Consider the following 14087-nt stretch of genomic DNA (forward strand, 5'->3'; position numbering starts at 1 on the left):
TTCACCTGTATTCTTTGGTTGAGACATGTATCTGCTCGGCACCTCAAGGCACGCCAAGTTCAGCTTCGAACAGACCTCGACTGCATGTTATGTCTTTGATCTTGGCCACAGTGGTCTCTTCACCCTTCTTGGCAGAATGCATGTTATGTCTTTGATCTTGGCTACCGTGGTCTCTTCACCCTTCTCGGAAGTCTTACTAATCTCGGCTTTGAACAAACCTCGGCTTTTGTCTACCATCAATAGTTGGACTGGCTCTTTTTTGGCATCATGCTCATGAATAGAGCCTTAACGACAGTCCCTTTCTCGGTTGCAGCAGCCAAGTTAGAGTTAGCTAATAATTAAAGTTAGAGTCACCTGGAACACATGTGCTTTATATGGTGCTGCATGATCACTACTATATAAAGTACTGCTATTTCGTTGAGTATAGAAACTGAAAAATAAGAGGGCAATCACTAAAATAGCAAGAACCTCTCTAAGGCTAATATATCATAGCTTCTAGAGAAGGCCAACTTTTTTGCAATTTGGCCCTTTTAGGGTTTTTTGCACAATTATGCCCTTCGCAGTTTCATTTCAAAAAATGGACCCTTAGCTCGGCGCCGAGGTTGTGTGTGTCGGCGCCAACAATATTGGCGCCTGCCTGTCTAACGTGGAAGACCAGTTGTCCATGACGTGTCAGGGGGGTCGGCACCATAGATCTTGGCGCCGACTCCTGGTGGCGGTAGAACACGTTTCAGGGGGTCGGCGCCATAGATCTTGGCACCGACCCCTATATCCTGCGCCGATCATACTCTTTCCCCATTTTTTCACCCCGCGCCGCCACCGTAACCCTATCTCGCCACGCCGCCCCGTTCACCGCCCCCGTCCCGGCCCTCGGCGACCCGATGCCCGTGCCCCACCCCCGGCGCCCGCGCGCCGCCCCGCCTCGCCCCGCGCCCGCGCCCCTCCCTCGGCCGGCACCCCGCCGGACGGTTCCCCGAGGCAGTATTTGTGGCGCACCGAGGCAGTACCATTTTCCATGTTCTCATCTAATCGCAGCTGCCCGAGCTCGCATCTTTGACTTAGAGAGGAGGATACCCCAAGAGTTTACTATTGACAAACTAGTGTTGACTTGGAGCCCAAGATTTATTCCTTATCGTGACCCGGGTGAGTGGCCTCCGCACGATGGCCCAAAGTATGTCGCCGATCCAAGCAGTCGTTGGACCAAGCGTGGATCCAGGAAGAGGACGAGGCACAAGATGGTTATGGATCAGGTTGGTGGTAGGAGTAGAAGGGGAAGGAGAACACCATTTCTTACCGACCCCGAACAGTATGAGTGTGGCAAGTGCGGTAGACTTGGTCATAATTCACGCACTTGTCGTTGGCAGATTAGCGAGGTTTGTATTGTTAAGTTTTTTTTATATTACCTTAATTTTATTTAATAAGGCTATATTACTTACTAACATTAATTTCATTTTGTAGGATGGCACAGTTCCACCTCCTCGACCCGTTCTACGACGAGAGCCACCGGGGGCGCCTTCTGTCGGAAGGCCAGGTATTCAATTTTAACTATTTTTTGTAGAATTGTTGTTGTACACATATTGTTGCTAATATAATATTTTTCCGTGTAGGACCTAGCAACGCTTCGTTCTAGGACACACAATGGGTTCCTAGACATGGTGTTCGACGAGAGGTACACTAATTACCTCAGACGAGCAGGTCTAGATGTAATATCGTACCAGTTACGCCGTGGGTTGCCTACTATTGACTCGGTGGCCATTACTGCACTTGTGGACAGGTATTATTTTAGGATTTTGTCAAATTATTCTTGAATCATTGAGCTCGTTTACACTAAATTGTTTTTTTAATTATGTAGGTGGCGGCCCGAGACACATAGTTTTCATCTTCCTTTCGGTGAGATGACAGTCACATTAGAGGATACACAGAAGATACTTGGACTCGATGTTACTAGCAGAGCAGTGACATGCCAATGTGACTCTGAAGGTTGGAGGGCTAGAGTTGAGGCCTTTCTTGGTAGAGAGCTTCCTGCTGAGGGCGTTGACAGGACTGCTGGAGTACTCATCACATGGCTCCGTCAGTCGTTTGGTGTGTGCCCTGCTAATGCTGATGAGGATACAGTCCAGTTCTATTGTCGGGCTTGGATCCTACACATGTTTGGTTGTGTCCTCTTCCCAGACGCAACAGGAGACTGCGCGTCATGGTTGTACATCCCATGTCTAACTGACTGGGATACAGCTGGACACTACAGTTGGGCCTCCACTGTGCTTTCTTTTTTGTACCGACAACTTTGTGAGGCTTGCCGTTGTACGTCCTCCTCTTCGTCTATAGGCGGTTGTGTCTACCTCCTACAGATATGGATGTGGTTTTGTATACCAGTTGGTCGGCCACGTGTTTTCCAGCCTAGACCATGGCCATGGATCATTGTTGGAAATGGCCGTCTTCGACCGACGTATGCTTATATCTGGGACCAAGTGGCAGCACCTTTTGCCAGAGCTAAGAGGACATATATGGAGTATGTTAACGAGTTTGACACGCTTTCAGCCTCTAGCGTAAGTACTCAGCATGTATATCTTATCATTATGAAATTTGTTTTATTTTACTTAACATAGATTGCTTCATTTTTATTTCAGGTCACATGGCAGCCATACAACGCACCTGAGTTGGATGGGATGATCTTTAGTGAAGTATGCAGCAGTGAAGATGAACTCTATAGGATGCAATGTCCTATGATCTGTTTCTGGTGTGTTGAGTGGCACCTACCTCACAAGGTTCAGAGGCAGTTTGGTAGGAACCAGATATGGTCGGTTGAAGATATTCCAACTGATAAAGAGCTACACAAGTAAGTTTGCAATCTATAAATTCAATTATTCCAGTTTACTTTGCAATCTATAACATCAATCATTCACAACTTTGTGTTCTTTATATGATATGGTTTGTGTGTAGATTTGACCGGTGGAAGCAAAAGAAGATAACATACTTTTGTCAACATCATCTGACATTTATTAATGAATGGGATTTGGGTGGTGAGAATGTATATTCCAACGATGAGTTGCACAACAACAGTGACTACAGGCGGTATCAAGCTTGGTACCAGGGTGCGACTCGTTGTAAGCTTCGCTAGCAGTGGGCAGCGGATGACTACGCCGACATTGATTCTTCCGACGATGAAGAAACGGAGTACGACCTGTCCACTAGACTGGGAACCCAAGTGGAGGCGGCACCCATCTTGGATCGAGTGGTAAGTTTTACTCGATTTTAGTACTCGACATGTATAAATTGTATGTTTGATGCAAATTGTGTTGTACAGGGTAACACATTGAGACGCTTGGTAGAGGACATTGATTGGCAACTTTTGATTGTGGGCGACAGCAGCATGCGCAGCTTCTTGTAGGTAAGCCTACCTGCATCGTTTATAGCCTTTAGCTTGTTATGAATATGTTGTAAACTAATATGTCTTTGGCATGCAGCGTTTATTTAGGCGCCTACGTGGAGCTGCTGCTCGCTGTGGCTGCAGGACTAATGTTGCACATGATGTCCATGTACCATCGTATACCCACACAACAACGCCCTCCACAGGACTGGGTGCTGGCTTCGACTACAATCATGACGAGATAGGACCTTCACAGCTTCAGGGGGCTCCTTCGACACAACCATTACAACCAGAAGATCGTAGGCGACACCGCTCTCCACAACGTTACACTCCAGGCACCGACGCTTTAGGCAAGGGTAAGACTAGGAGACGTTGACTTGGTTTGGACTCTATGGACTTGTTATGTAGCGTATGAATTCTATGGACTTGTAAAGGACTTGTTTGGCCTCTACGGGCTTGTATGGCCTTTTTATGGACTTGTATGAATTTTATGGACTATTATGCACTTGTTTGGACTTTATGAGCTTGCTTGGAATTTTTTAAAATTGTATGCACTTGTATGTTATGCTTATCTATGTGTATATGTTGGATTGACAAAAAAACAGGGAAAACTCTGCCAAAATTTTGTGAAAGCTGTGAATATGTCATGTAGCCTTTTCAGAACTATTACATAGCCTTCTCAGAAGCATCAATTTTTGGACTAGCATCTAGCCTTTTCAGATCCATTTCGTAGCCTTTTCAAAAGCAATACTATCCTACAATGTCACTGTTACATATAGCCTTTTCAGAGTGTATAAATAGCCTTTTCAGAATCAACAATATCCTACATTATGAGTAGGACATGTAGCCTTTTCAGAACAAGAACATAGCCTTTTCAGAGTTTCTGTACATATCCGTTATCAGAATCCATTACACTACCTATCCTTTCGCCTATATATACACGATCCTTTGTACATTTGCTTCATTGTGCAATACAAATGGCTTCAGGGTCTTCTAGGGGCAAGAGTGCGGGAAATGAGAGATGAAAGGATGGAGGGAAGTTACCTCCAATGTGCTTCGATGGCCCTCTTGGTCCAGATTTTTTTGAAGAGGCGGTTTTTAACTTTCCAGTTCAAAGTAAAAAAGATTTCAACAAAGAGGTTAGACTTAGGTCCTACGATAATAGGAGAGAAGATTGGCCGAAGTGCCTGCATGGTGAGGATTGCTTCGTGCAGATGTTCGTTGAAGGTGGAATTGATGGAGGCCAGCGTTTCTTCAGATGTCCTTATGCATATGTAAAAATTAATTTCTAATCCTTTGTTCTAAATAATTTTGTTGTTCAGTGAAACTAACTATAAACATTTATGCAACATTCATTGGTCAAGGAGAATTGTGGGTTCACTCGTTGGGTAGATCCTCGTCCGATTTTTCCGCATGGGGAATACATATCCTACCTACAGAATAGGATATTTGATCTAGAGAGGGAAGTAAGCAACAGAAATGACAAGGAAGAAAGAGACAACAGCAATGGTGGTGCTTCACAGGTGCAAGTATGCTCAGATCCATATTGTTGCTGCCCTTGTCACAGCAAGAATGTTGGTCCTCCAACGTCTCCACCGCACCCACAGCAGACAACAACAATGGGAGGATACTATGGAGAAGAGTCCACACAATTTGGAATGTGGGAGCACTACTAGAGAACTCTTATGTATCAATTGCTTTCAGCGTGTTGATTATCTTTATCAATTGCTTGAAGTCGTCTTCAACAATTGCTTTTAATGTAGTTTTCATCAATTGCGTATTTATGTCGTTTTCATCAATTTGAAGGTAGTTCATTACCAAATATCATTGTTCGACAATACATAATACCGAATAATAAGTTCATTACTACATAACTTCAAATAAAACACCTAGACTACTGAGTCCAATGGGGCCATTTGCCCTTGCGAAATGCATTAGGGTTCTCCTCCATTGCTTCCTTTGCACGACGTGCACGCTCAAGCTTCTTCTCCTTCTCTTCCCTGCATTCAGCAACACGCCTCACTTCCTGCTCGTCTTCACGTTGTTGCTCGGCAGCAAGCTCCTCTCATCTTTTCTCCATCCTCTTTTTGTCCTCTGCATCCCACTTTTTAAGATTCTCCAACCACTTCTTGTCTTTCTCTGATATTTCTGTGTCAATCCACTGCTCAAAATCACATAGCGGTGGAGGAGTCTACAAAACATGCAATTGTTAGTAGGCAAAGAAAACATTCACCACTCCGAGTCTTCAAATTGTTAACATATTACAAAACTATTCTCACCATTAAATTCAACCGACGTTGAACAATAGTTGGCTCAAATGCAAAGTTAGCACACATCCAATACCTCTGTCGATATGTGTCATGATCCTCAGACTTATCAACCTTACAAGGATCACCACAAAAACACATAGGCACTGTACATTAGTTGGCAAAGGCAGCGGATCGAAGGCAGTTCCGGTGAAAGGACCCTTCCTAAATTTCGATAAGATCTATAACAATCACAAATATAATAGATTCATAAAATAAGATTTAATACAACGCTTACCTTTGTTTAGCAGATTTACCACGTCTAGACATCCTAGAAATCAGGCCGGTATCTCTAGTTTCGAAGAATAGGAATGAGCACAAAAACCAGTCGAGCGTAGGGTTTATTTATAGGCACGTACCTCGGCGCCAAGATCTATGGCGCCGAGGTAGGCGCCATCGACCTACGGTGCCTACCTCAGTGCCATAGATCTTGGCACCAAGGTATGTGCCACGTAGGTTCCACGGTATCCCACTGTCTCACGTATGCACGCCAATATTGTTGGCGCCGACACACACAACCTCGACGCCAATGATGACGGCGCCAAGCTAAGGGTCCATTTTTTGAAATGAAACTGCGAAGGGCATAATTGTGCAAAAAAACCCTAAAAGGGCCAAATTGCAAAAAAGTTGGCAGAGAAGGCAAAGTAGAAAGGGTTTTGCTTCCTCTTTATGAAACTATAAGAAATACTTCAGCATATAAACAGATTAAAATTGAAATTTATTAAAAAAAAGCACAATAGGGAACTCATATTAGTATTATTGCTATTGAACTTTAATCATTGTAAAAAACTGCCTTGCAAGCTGGAAGATGGAGAAAATGGAATGCAGAAAGAAGCACATCACACAACTCATATTTTTACTATTGTTATTGAATTGTAATCATTATAAAAACTATTTTACAAACTAAAAGATGGAGAAAACGGAAATCGTAGTCTTAAGGCTAACCTAGTAAAACCTCTTTCAAAATGGTGTAACTGAAAGAAAGAAAACAGAACAGAAGAAGAAGGACACCACACCACAGACGGAGGACAACGTAAACTCAGATTGGTTGCTCGCTCACCAGATTACAGATTCCTCATCTCTCTTTACAGTTACATTCTACACAAACACACACAAACAAAAATCCTAATCCACGGCTGGCTTCAAAGTTTAAAGACTCGAGACGCCATGATTCGCCGGCGGGCGAGCGGGAGGGTGGGTGAGCAAAAAGGTTGCTGGGTCAATAATACCAAGCTGCACTCAGAAACCAGCTGTCGGCTAGCTCGGCTGCCCCGCGCGTCGGTCAGTGCGCGGCGGCGGCGGCGATGCAGAAGCTGGGGACGCGGTCCATGCACTGGTACACCGGCGGGTCGATGCTTAGGCTGGATTTGACGCAGTCCCTGCAGGCTGGGTGGCACCCGCAGGGCGCCGCGTCCAGGCGCTGGCACCACGGTGGCTCCGGCCTGGTGCACCCGCCGCAGCTATCACAACATGGCCACGCGCGCGCCGCCGCCTTCGCCCGGCTCGCCAGCTCCCCTCCTCCTCCTCCTCCGGCTCCCTGCCCTGAAACAAGAGTTCGATTCGAGACCCATGAGCCAAACTCAACAACCCACGCATGCTGATAGCAAGGAAGGAAGGAACAAATCTTGAACTTTCCAATCAAAAGTAGTGCGCAAAAAATAACAGAAAAAAATCTTGGATTGACTACGGGTCGAAAAACCTCCAAGGATGCGACTTTTTGGCAGGAACTGAGTCTAAACACCGATGTGGACGACCTCCGGTGCTTTGGACATGGGCGTGGTGGTAGTGGTGGTGCCTATTGCTGGTGCCTAGGTGCCTGGTTGAGCCGCTGAGTCCGTAGTGGGGCGAGAGGCGAAGGGATCTAGGCAAGAAGGCGGCGCACTGGAGGTCGGACAGTCGAAGGGAGCCAGAGGGAGTGGATCGGCGTCGGGGTGGTTGGGGCAGCGACGGGGCCCTATCCTTCTGCATCTCCGTAGGAGCTTGCCTCCTCCCCTTTCTCTTCGTCGTATCGGGACCGGGTCGAGATGTCAGGTGGGGGTGAGTGGAGGTGGAGGCGAGTGGAGGTGGAGGCGAGGCACGTGAGGTGGAGGTCGGCGAGGAATCCGGTGTCATCGGGGCTCGGGTCAAGGCGTCGGGCGTGGACGAGGCCGAGGTGGCGACAACCGTTGATGGCGGCGACGAAAGTGCGACCGGATCGAAGCGGAGCGGAGGATGTCAGGATGGAAGGCAAAACCGTGCACCACCACGATGTGGACGCCTACGCTATGCTCTTAAAAAGTAGTATAGATTATTACTAATTATTAGACTATGATGAATGAAATGATGATGGATAAACTTATTCTATTCTAAAAACCAAACAAGAAAGTAAAGAGTGAGAAGATGATCAACTACCTCATTTACCAAACCAAACATGTCATTATTCTGAATCATAATAAAAAAATTAAGCATAAAAAACGATGTAATTGTTCTATGCTCTGTGCATTCATAAAGATATTATCGTCCATCGACTGTACTACCTTTTAAAGCCCCGGACAACAATAGCTATAATAAAGTTATTTTCCGTCGCTAAAATAGCCTGCCAGGAAAAAGTGTAGGAGGTAAACACTAACTTGTCCAGAGCGCATAAAGTTATTTCCTAAATGAATAAACAAAGTCATGTCACCTGCTGTACTGCCCCAGACTGAATATTTAGTGAGGAATATATCCCATGCAAAGGTATTTTTATACTTTACATTGTTAAGAATTTGTTCGATTTGAAAGGTCACACTAAAAATTTAAAATCTGCACCTACTTTTCTTCTAAGTTCATATCCTTGAAGGCGCCATCTTGATTCAAATTAGGGACCATTTGGATCCCTTCACTTGGAAAGAATTCAAATTTACTTAATATAGTATGTTATTTGGTTTGGAATTTAATATTACATTACTTTCTAAAGTTTAGATATAAGGCTATCCTAAATTTATTGGGTGAGGCGGTGAAAATTGATTTTATGTATCACTAGTCCATGATTCTATCCTGCAACTTATGACACACTCTTCGTCTTACTCCTTTATAGTAGAAATGTAGCACATAAATATATCTCTCTCATATGAACAATTGTAGTAATAAATATATTTGATATAAAACTATATTAGCTTAATTGATGTATGTCTAAATTATGATTATTAGAATGAAATTCAATTCTAAGTATCTAAAAAGGGCGTTAGGGAAAATAATATTAGTGTGCTGAGTGCTCTAAACTTATTTCTAAAAAGCACAAAGTGGAAAAAATGCACAATTCTTAGTTGTTAAGGTGCCACTACATACACCACGTTTCTAATTAAAGGGTTTAGAGTTTAGGGCTCTAAACTTATTTCTAAAAAGCACAAAGTGGTAAAGATGCACAATTCTTAGCTGTTAAGGTGCCACTACATACACCACGTTTCTAATTAAAAAAGCCCTTTTTTGTAAACTTGGCTTCTGGACCTCTGCTTTCTATTATGTAAACTTCGTGCTAACCAGAAGAGTATCAAATGGAGCTGTCAGGGGCACAACATGTTCTTATGATCAATTTGAACAACCAAACTACCTGCTGTTCAGCAGATTTCAGTTGTTGGTTGGCACTAAAATTTTGTTTAATTGAGGATAGTGGCTTAGTTCACTCAAGACTAAAGTGCCAGAAGTCCAGAACCTGTCATTTGCACACTCCTAAATAGGTAAGTACTAAAAGAATAAAGCAACAACATGCACATTCTGATTACTTTAGGACCACTTCTTTTCTTGCTAGTAAGAAACTTTCAGCAGGGGTGCATATAATAAATTTGAGCACGCACGACTGAAATAAAATCTTAATTGACCAAACTATCAAACTAAAGAAAAACAATATTGTTCCATCTTGACCATGATTGCAGTTACCAGGACCACTCCTTTGATAAGCCCTTTGATATTGCTTTAGATCTTATATTCTGAACCAATTATCTTCAAGTATATATTGGAAGTCGAGGTGACCAATCCCAGCAGTGAGGTACAACAATGAAATCATGTAAATCATTCAGCAAATCCTAGGAATTCCTATAAAACCAACAAAAAGAAATACAAAAATGATTAGAAAATAAAATTATCCAATCGTTTTTTTGTATTTTAGTAAATATTTTTAACTAATAACTAGGTATTGAGTGTCCTGGTTTTGTACACCCAACAGGTAAATTTATAGGTCTAAAAGAGAATTTTGTGGGCTACTGACCCAATGGCTTTGCTTTAACGAGCTTGAGAGAGGGATTAGACTGGTTCGAAAACGTCCACTACATCTAGTATGGTGTGGAAGTCTTTGTTGTTGTTTCGAGTGTGTTACAAGACAAAACGCAGATCTCACGTGCTTGTTTGATGAGAACATGCTTGCTTCTGGCTTACTTGCTTGCCCCCTTATGGGAGGTCCTAATTCCACTTATTTTTGAAGGGGTGCGATTGATGAGATTTCGGAACATTCATTATAAACATTAGAGAATGAGCAACCTCTAGAATATGACGATTCTTCGTGGTGTGGCTGAACAGGAGGTTTGATGTAATATACCATTTGTTGATAGAAAGGCATCAAATTCCTTATTCACATACTCAGTTCCATAGCATATTCTTATCATTTTAACTTGATTATTGAATTGATTCTTAATCAGTGCACAAAAATTTTGGAAGCATTTCAACACTTCATTTTTAGGCTTCATCAAATAAACCCATGTCATCCGAGAGAAGCAATCAATGAAGGTAACAAAGTACTTCATTCCATTAATAGAAGTCACAGGGCACGTCCAAACATCATAATGAACTAGCACAAAGGAGATATACTTCTGATACCTCGACTAATATAAGATATCCTTGTGTGTTTTGCAAACTCATAGGCATCACACAATAGCTTGCTCTTATCCACCCCACGCGTTACACCAGGAAAAGCTTTGCATATCTTACCAAAAGAGAGATGCCCCAATCTATAATGCAAAAGCATCACTGCAACTTCCTTCTCTTCCAACCTCGTTGCCATCATAGTGCATATTGTGTCATTAGTCTCCTCATGATCCATATACCACAATCCTCTACGTTTGGTAGTTGTGCCAAGTCTCTTCCATGTTCCTCTCTCCTAAATTAAACAATTATATCTATGAAGTTGAAAGGGAAATGTGCCCTTGGGCCATTTCTATAATATTTTGGTGATTAAATGCCCAACATGATTGATTAAGTTCTTATGTCATAAATAAAGAGAGAAATACAAATCATATTACAAGGTATGTTTCTAGACTTAGTACATTATTTTTGAATACTAATGTGTTTGTCTAAGTGCTAGAAACAATGACAAAAGAAGGAGAAAATAAATGGGAAAGAGTGCAGCCAACTCTAGCTCAGCCTGGCACACCGGACTGTCCGGTGGTGCACCAGACAGTGTTCGGTGCCCCAGGCTGGCCGACGTTGAACCGACTGCTCTCGGGAATCGACGGAGTTGTACGGCTATAAATCACTGGACTGTCCGGTGGTGCACCGGACTATCCGGTGAGTCATCCGCGACAAACTCGTCGGTCTCGGGAAATGAAAAAGGCAACGTGGCTAAAATTCACCGGACTGTCCGGTGAGCCAACGGCGCTCGCGGCCAACGGTCGGCTGCGCAATCTGCGGGCGACGCGTGTCTCGCTCCAACGGTCGATTGGGCACACTGGACTGTCCGGTGTGCACCGGACTGTGTCCGGTGCGCCAACGGGCCCGGAGGAGCAACGGTCGGCTGCAGCCGATATGGAAGGAGATTGCGCACCAGACATGAACAGTGGTTGTCCGGTGGTGCACCGGACTGTCCGGTGCACCACTCGATAGAAGGCAGGGATGGCCTTCCAAATTGGTCTCCAACGGCTCCTAGCTGCCTTGGGGCTATAAAAGGGACCCCTAGGCGCATGAAGGAGAACACCAATCATTCTCTAAGCATATTAAAGCATACAGACTCCGCTCCCACACATTTGATTCGTTGTGTTAGTGATTTGAGCTCCATTCGAGTTGTGAACTCCATGTGTTGTCCTTTGAGCTCAAGTCTTCACTTGTGTGCGTGGTTGTGCTGCGTATTTGAGTCTTATGTGTGTTTCTCTCCTCCCTTACTTCTGTGTTTCTTTTGTAATCATCATTGTAAGGGCGAGAGGCTCCAAATTGTGGAGATTCCTCGCAAACGTGAGAAAGACTATAAGGAAGAAAGTCGTGGTATTCAAGTTGATCTTTGGATCGCTTGAAAGGGGTTGAGTGCAACCCTCATCCATTGGGACGCCACAACATGGAAGTAGACAAGTGTTACTTGGCCGAACCACGGGATAAAAATCGCGTGTCTCATGTGTTGCTTCTTATGATTGTTTTGTTCGCACGAGCGTGTTCCATAGCCACTTGATTTAACTAACACTTTAATAATCAAGTCTGTGGCTATTTAGTGTTTGATTTTACAGAATCACCTATTCATCCCCCCTCTAGGTACTCTCAATTGGTATCAGAGTCGTATTCTTCATTTAAGGGACTAACCGCCCGAAGAGATGGATCCTAAGGGCAAGGGGATGGTGGTCAACGACAAGGAGAAGGAATCCCTCTTCAACGAGCCAAGGGACGACAAACCCACTGACTCAGGCTCGAGTCATAAGAAGAGGGACGAGAAGAAGAAGAGGCGCATCAAGAAGATCATCTACTACGACAGTGATGCCTCATCTTCTTCACCAAGGGACGACGACGACTCTTCGTCAAAGAAAAAGACGGTTAATTAAAATTATTCTTTTGATTATTCTCGCATTCCCTATAATTCAAATGCACATTTACTATCAACTCCCCTTGGAAAACCTCCACACTTTGATGGAGAGGACTATTCGTTTTGGAGTCATAAAATGTGTAGTCATTTATTCTCTCTCCATCCTAGCATATGGGAAATTGTAGAAAATGGGATGCATTTTGATAGTACCGATAATCCTGTGATTATTAATGAGCAAATCTATAAAAATGCCCAAGCTACTACTGTTTTGTTAGCATCTCTTTGTAGGGACAAATATAATAAAGTGAGTGGCTTGGACAATGCCAAACAAATCTGGGATACCCTCAAGATATAACATGAGGGAAATTATGCCACTATGATCACAAAGATGGAACTAGTGGAAGGTGAGCTGGGGAGGTTCGCGATGATCAGGGGAGAGGAGCCAACTCAGACCTACAACAGGCTAAAGACCCTGGTCAACAAGATCCGAAGCTATGGAAGCACAAGATGGACGGATCATGATGTCGTCCGACTCATGCTAAAGTCATTTACTGTAATTGACCCCCATCTTGTCAATCTTATTCGTGAAAACCCCAGGTACACCAAGATGACGCCCGAGGAGATCCTTGGAAAATTCGTGAGCGGGCACATGATGGTGAAGGAGGCGCAATACGTGGACGACGTGCTAAATGGTCCACTACCCATCTACGAGCCATAGCCCGTTGCTCTCAAAGCAACAGGCAATAAGGAGGCGCTACCAAGCAAAGTAGCACAAGTGGAGGCTGCCGGGCTCAACGAGGATGAAATGGCGCTTATCATCAAGCGCTTCAAGACCGCGCTAAAAGGACGTAAGGAGTACCCCAACAAGAACAAGACAAGGAGAAAGCGCTCCTGCTTCAAATACGGTAAGACTAGTCATTTCATAGCACAATGTCCCGATAATGATAATGACCAGGAACAAGAAAAGATCGGGAAGAGGGAAAAGATGAAGAACTACAGGAAGGCGAAGGGCGAGGCGCACCTTGGAAAGGAGTGGGATTCTGACTGCTATTCATCTGACTCCAACGATGAAGGATTGGCTGCCTCGACCTTCAACAAGTCTTCACTCTTCCCCAACGAACGCCATACATGTCTTATGGCCAAGGAAAAGAAGGTACATATTCGAGATACCCCTAAGTACACTTCTTCTAGCGATGAGGAATCTTTTGATGATGAAGTAGATTACTCGGATTTATTTAAGGGGTTAGATAGAGCTAAAGTAGAGAAAATTAATGAATTAATTGATGCTCTAAATGAAAAAGATAGACTACTAGAAAAGCAAGAGGACATTTTGTATGAGGAACATGACAAGTTTGTTAGTGTTCAAAAATCTCTTGCTTTAGAAATTAAGAGAAATGAAATGCTATCTTTCGAGTTATCTGCTTGCCATGAATCTGTCTCTAGTTTAAAGAATTCAAATGATGAATTAAAAGCTAAGCTAGAGGAAGTTAATAAAACTAGTTCATGTGTAGAGCATGTTTCTATTTGTAATAGATGCAAGGATTTTGATGTTGATGCCTGTGATGAACATCTTGCTTCTATTGCCAAATTAAACGATGAGGTGGCAAGTCTTAATGCTCAACTTAAGACTTGCAAAGTTGAATTTGATAAATTAAAATTTGCTAGGGATGCCTACATTGTTGGT

General features: G+C 43.6%; 1 protein-coding gene and 1 long non-coding RNA gene across 2 annotated transcripts; one reads left to right on the top strand and one right to left on the bottom strand.

Annotated features, from left to right (window-relative positions):
• The first annotated feature begins 1306 nt into the window (after window positions 1-1306).
• LOC109943003 (uncharacterized) lies at window positions 1307-1666 on the top strand. Its single transcript, XR_002265595.3, has 3 exons — window positions 1307-1373; window positions 1459-1531; window positions 1608-1666. It is a non-coding gene; the product is annotated as an uncharacterized lncRNA (long non-coding RNA).
• Window positions 1667-6526: 4860 nt separating this feature from the next.
• On the bottom strand, window positions 6527-7690 carry LOC115208750 (Bowman-Birk type trypsin inhibitor). Its single transcript, NM_001371222.1, has 2 exons — window positions 7373-7690; window positions 6527-7215 (listed from the first exon to the last, which is right to left on the bottom strand). Exons 1-2 carry the CDS (start codon window positions 7639-7641, stop codon window positions 7137-7139), a joined length of 348 nt encoding a protein of 115 aa, NP_001358151.1. The 5' UTR covers window positions 7642-7690; the 3' UTR covers window positions 6527-7136.
• Window positions 7691-14087: the final 6397 nt, after the last annotated feature.

The sequence above is a fragment of the Zea mays genome, chromosome 10, assembly GCF_902167145.1.
Source record: "Zea mays cultivar B73 chromosome 10, Zm-B73-REFERENCE-NAM-5.0, whole genome shotgun sequence".
In the NCBI taxonomy this organism is placed as follows: Eukaryota; Viridiplantae; Streptophyta; class Magnoliopsida; order Poales; family Poaceae; genus Zea; species Zea mays.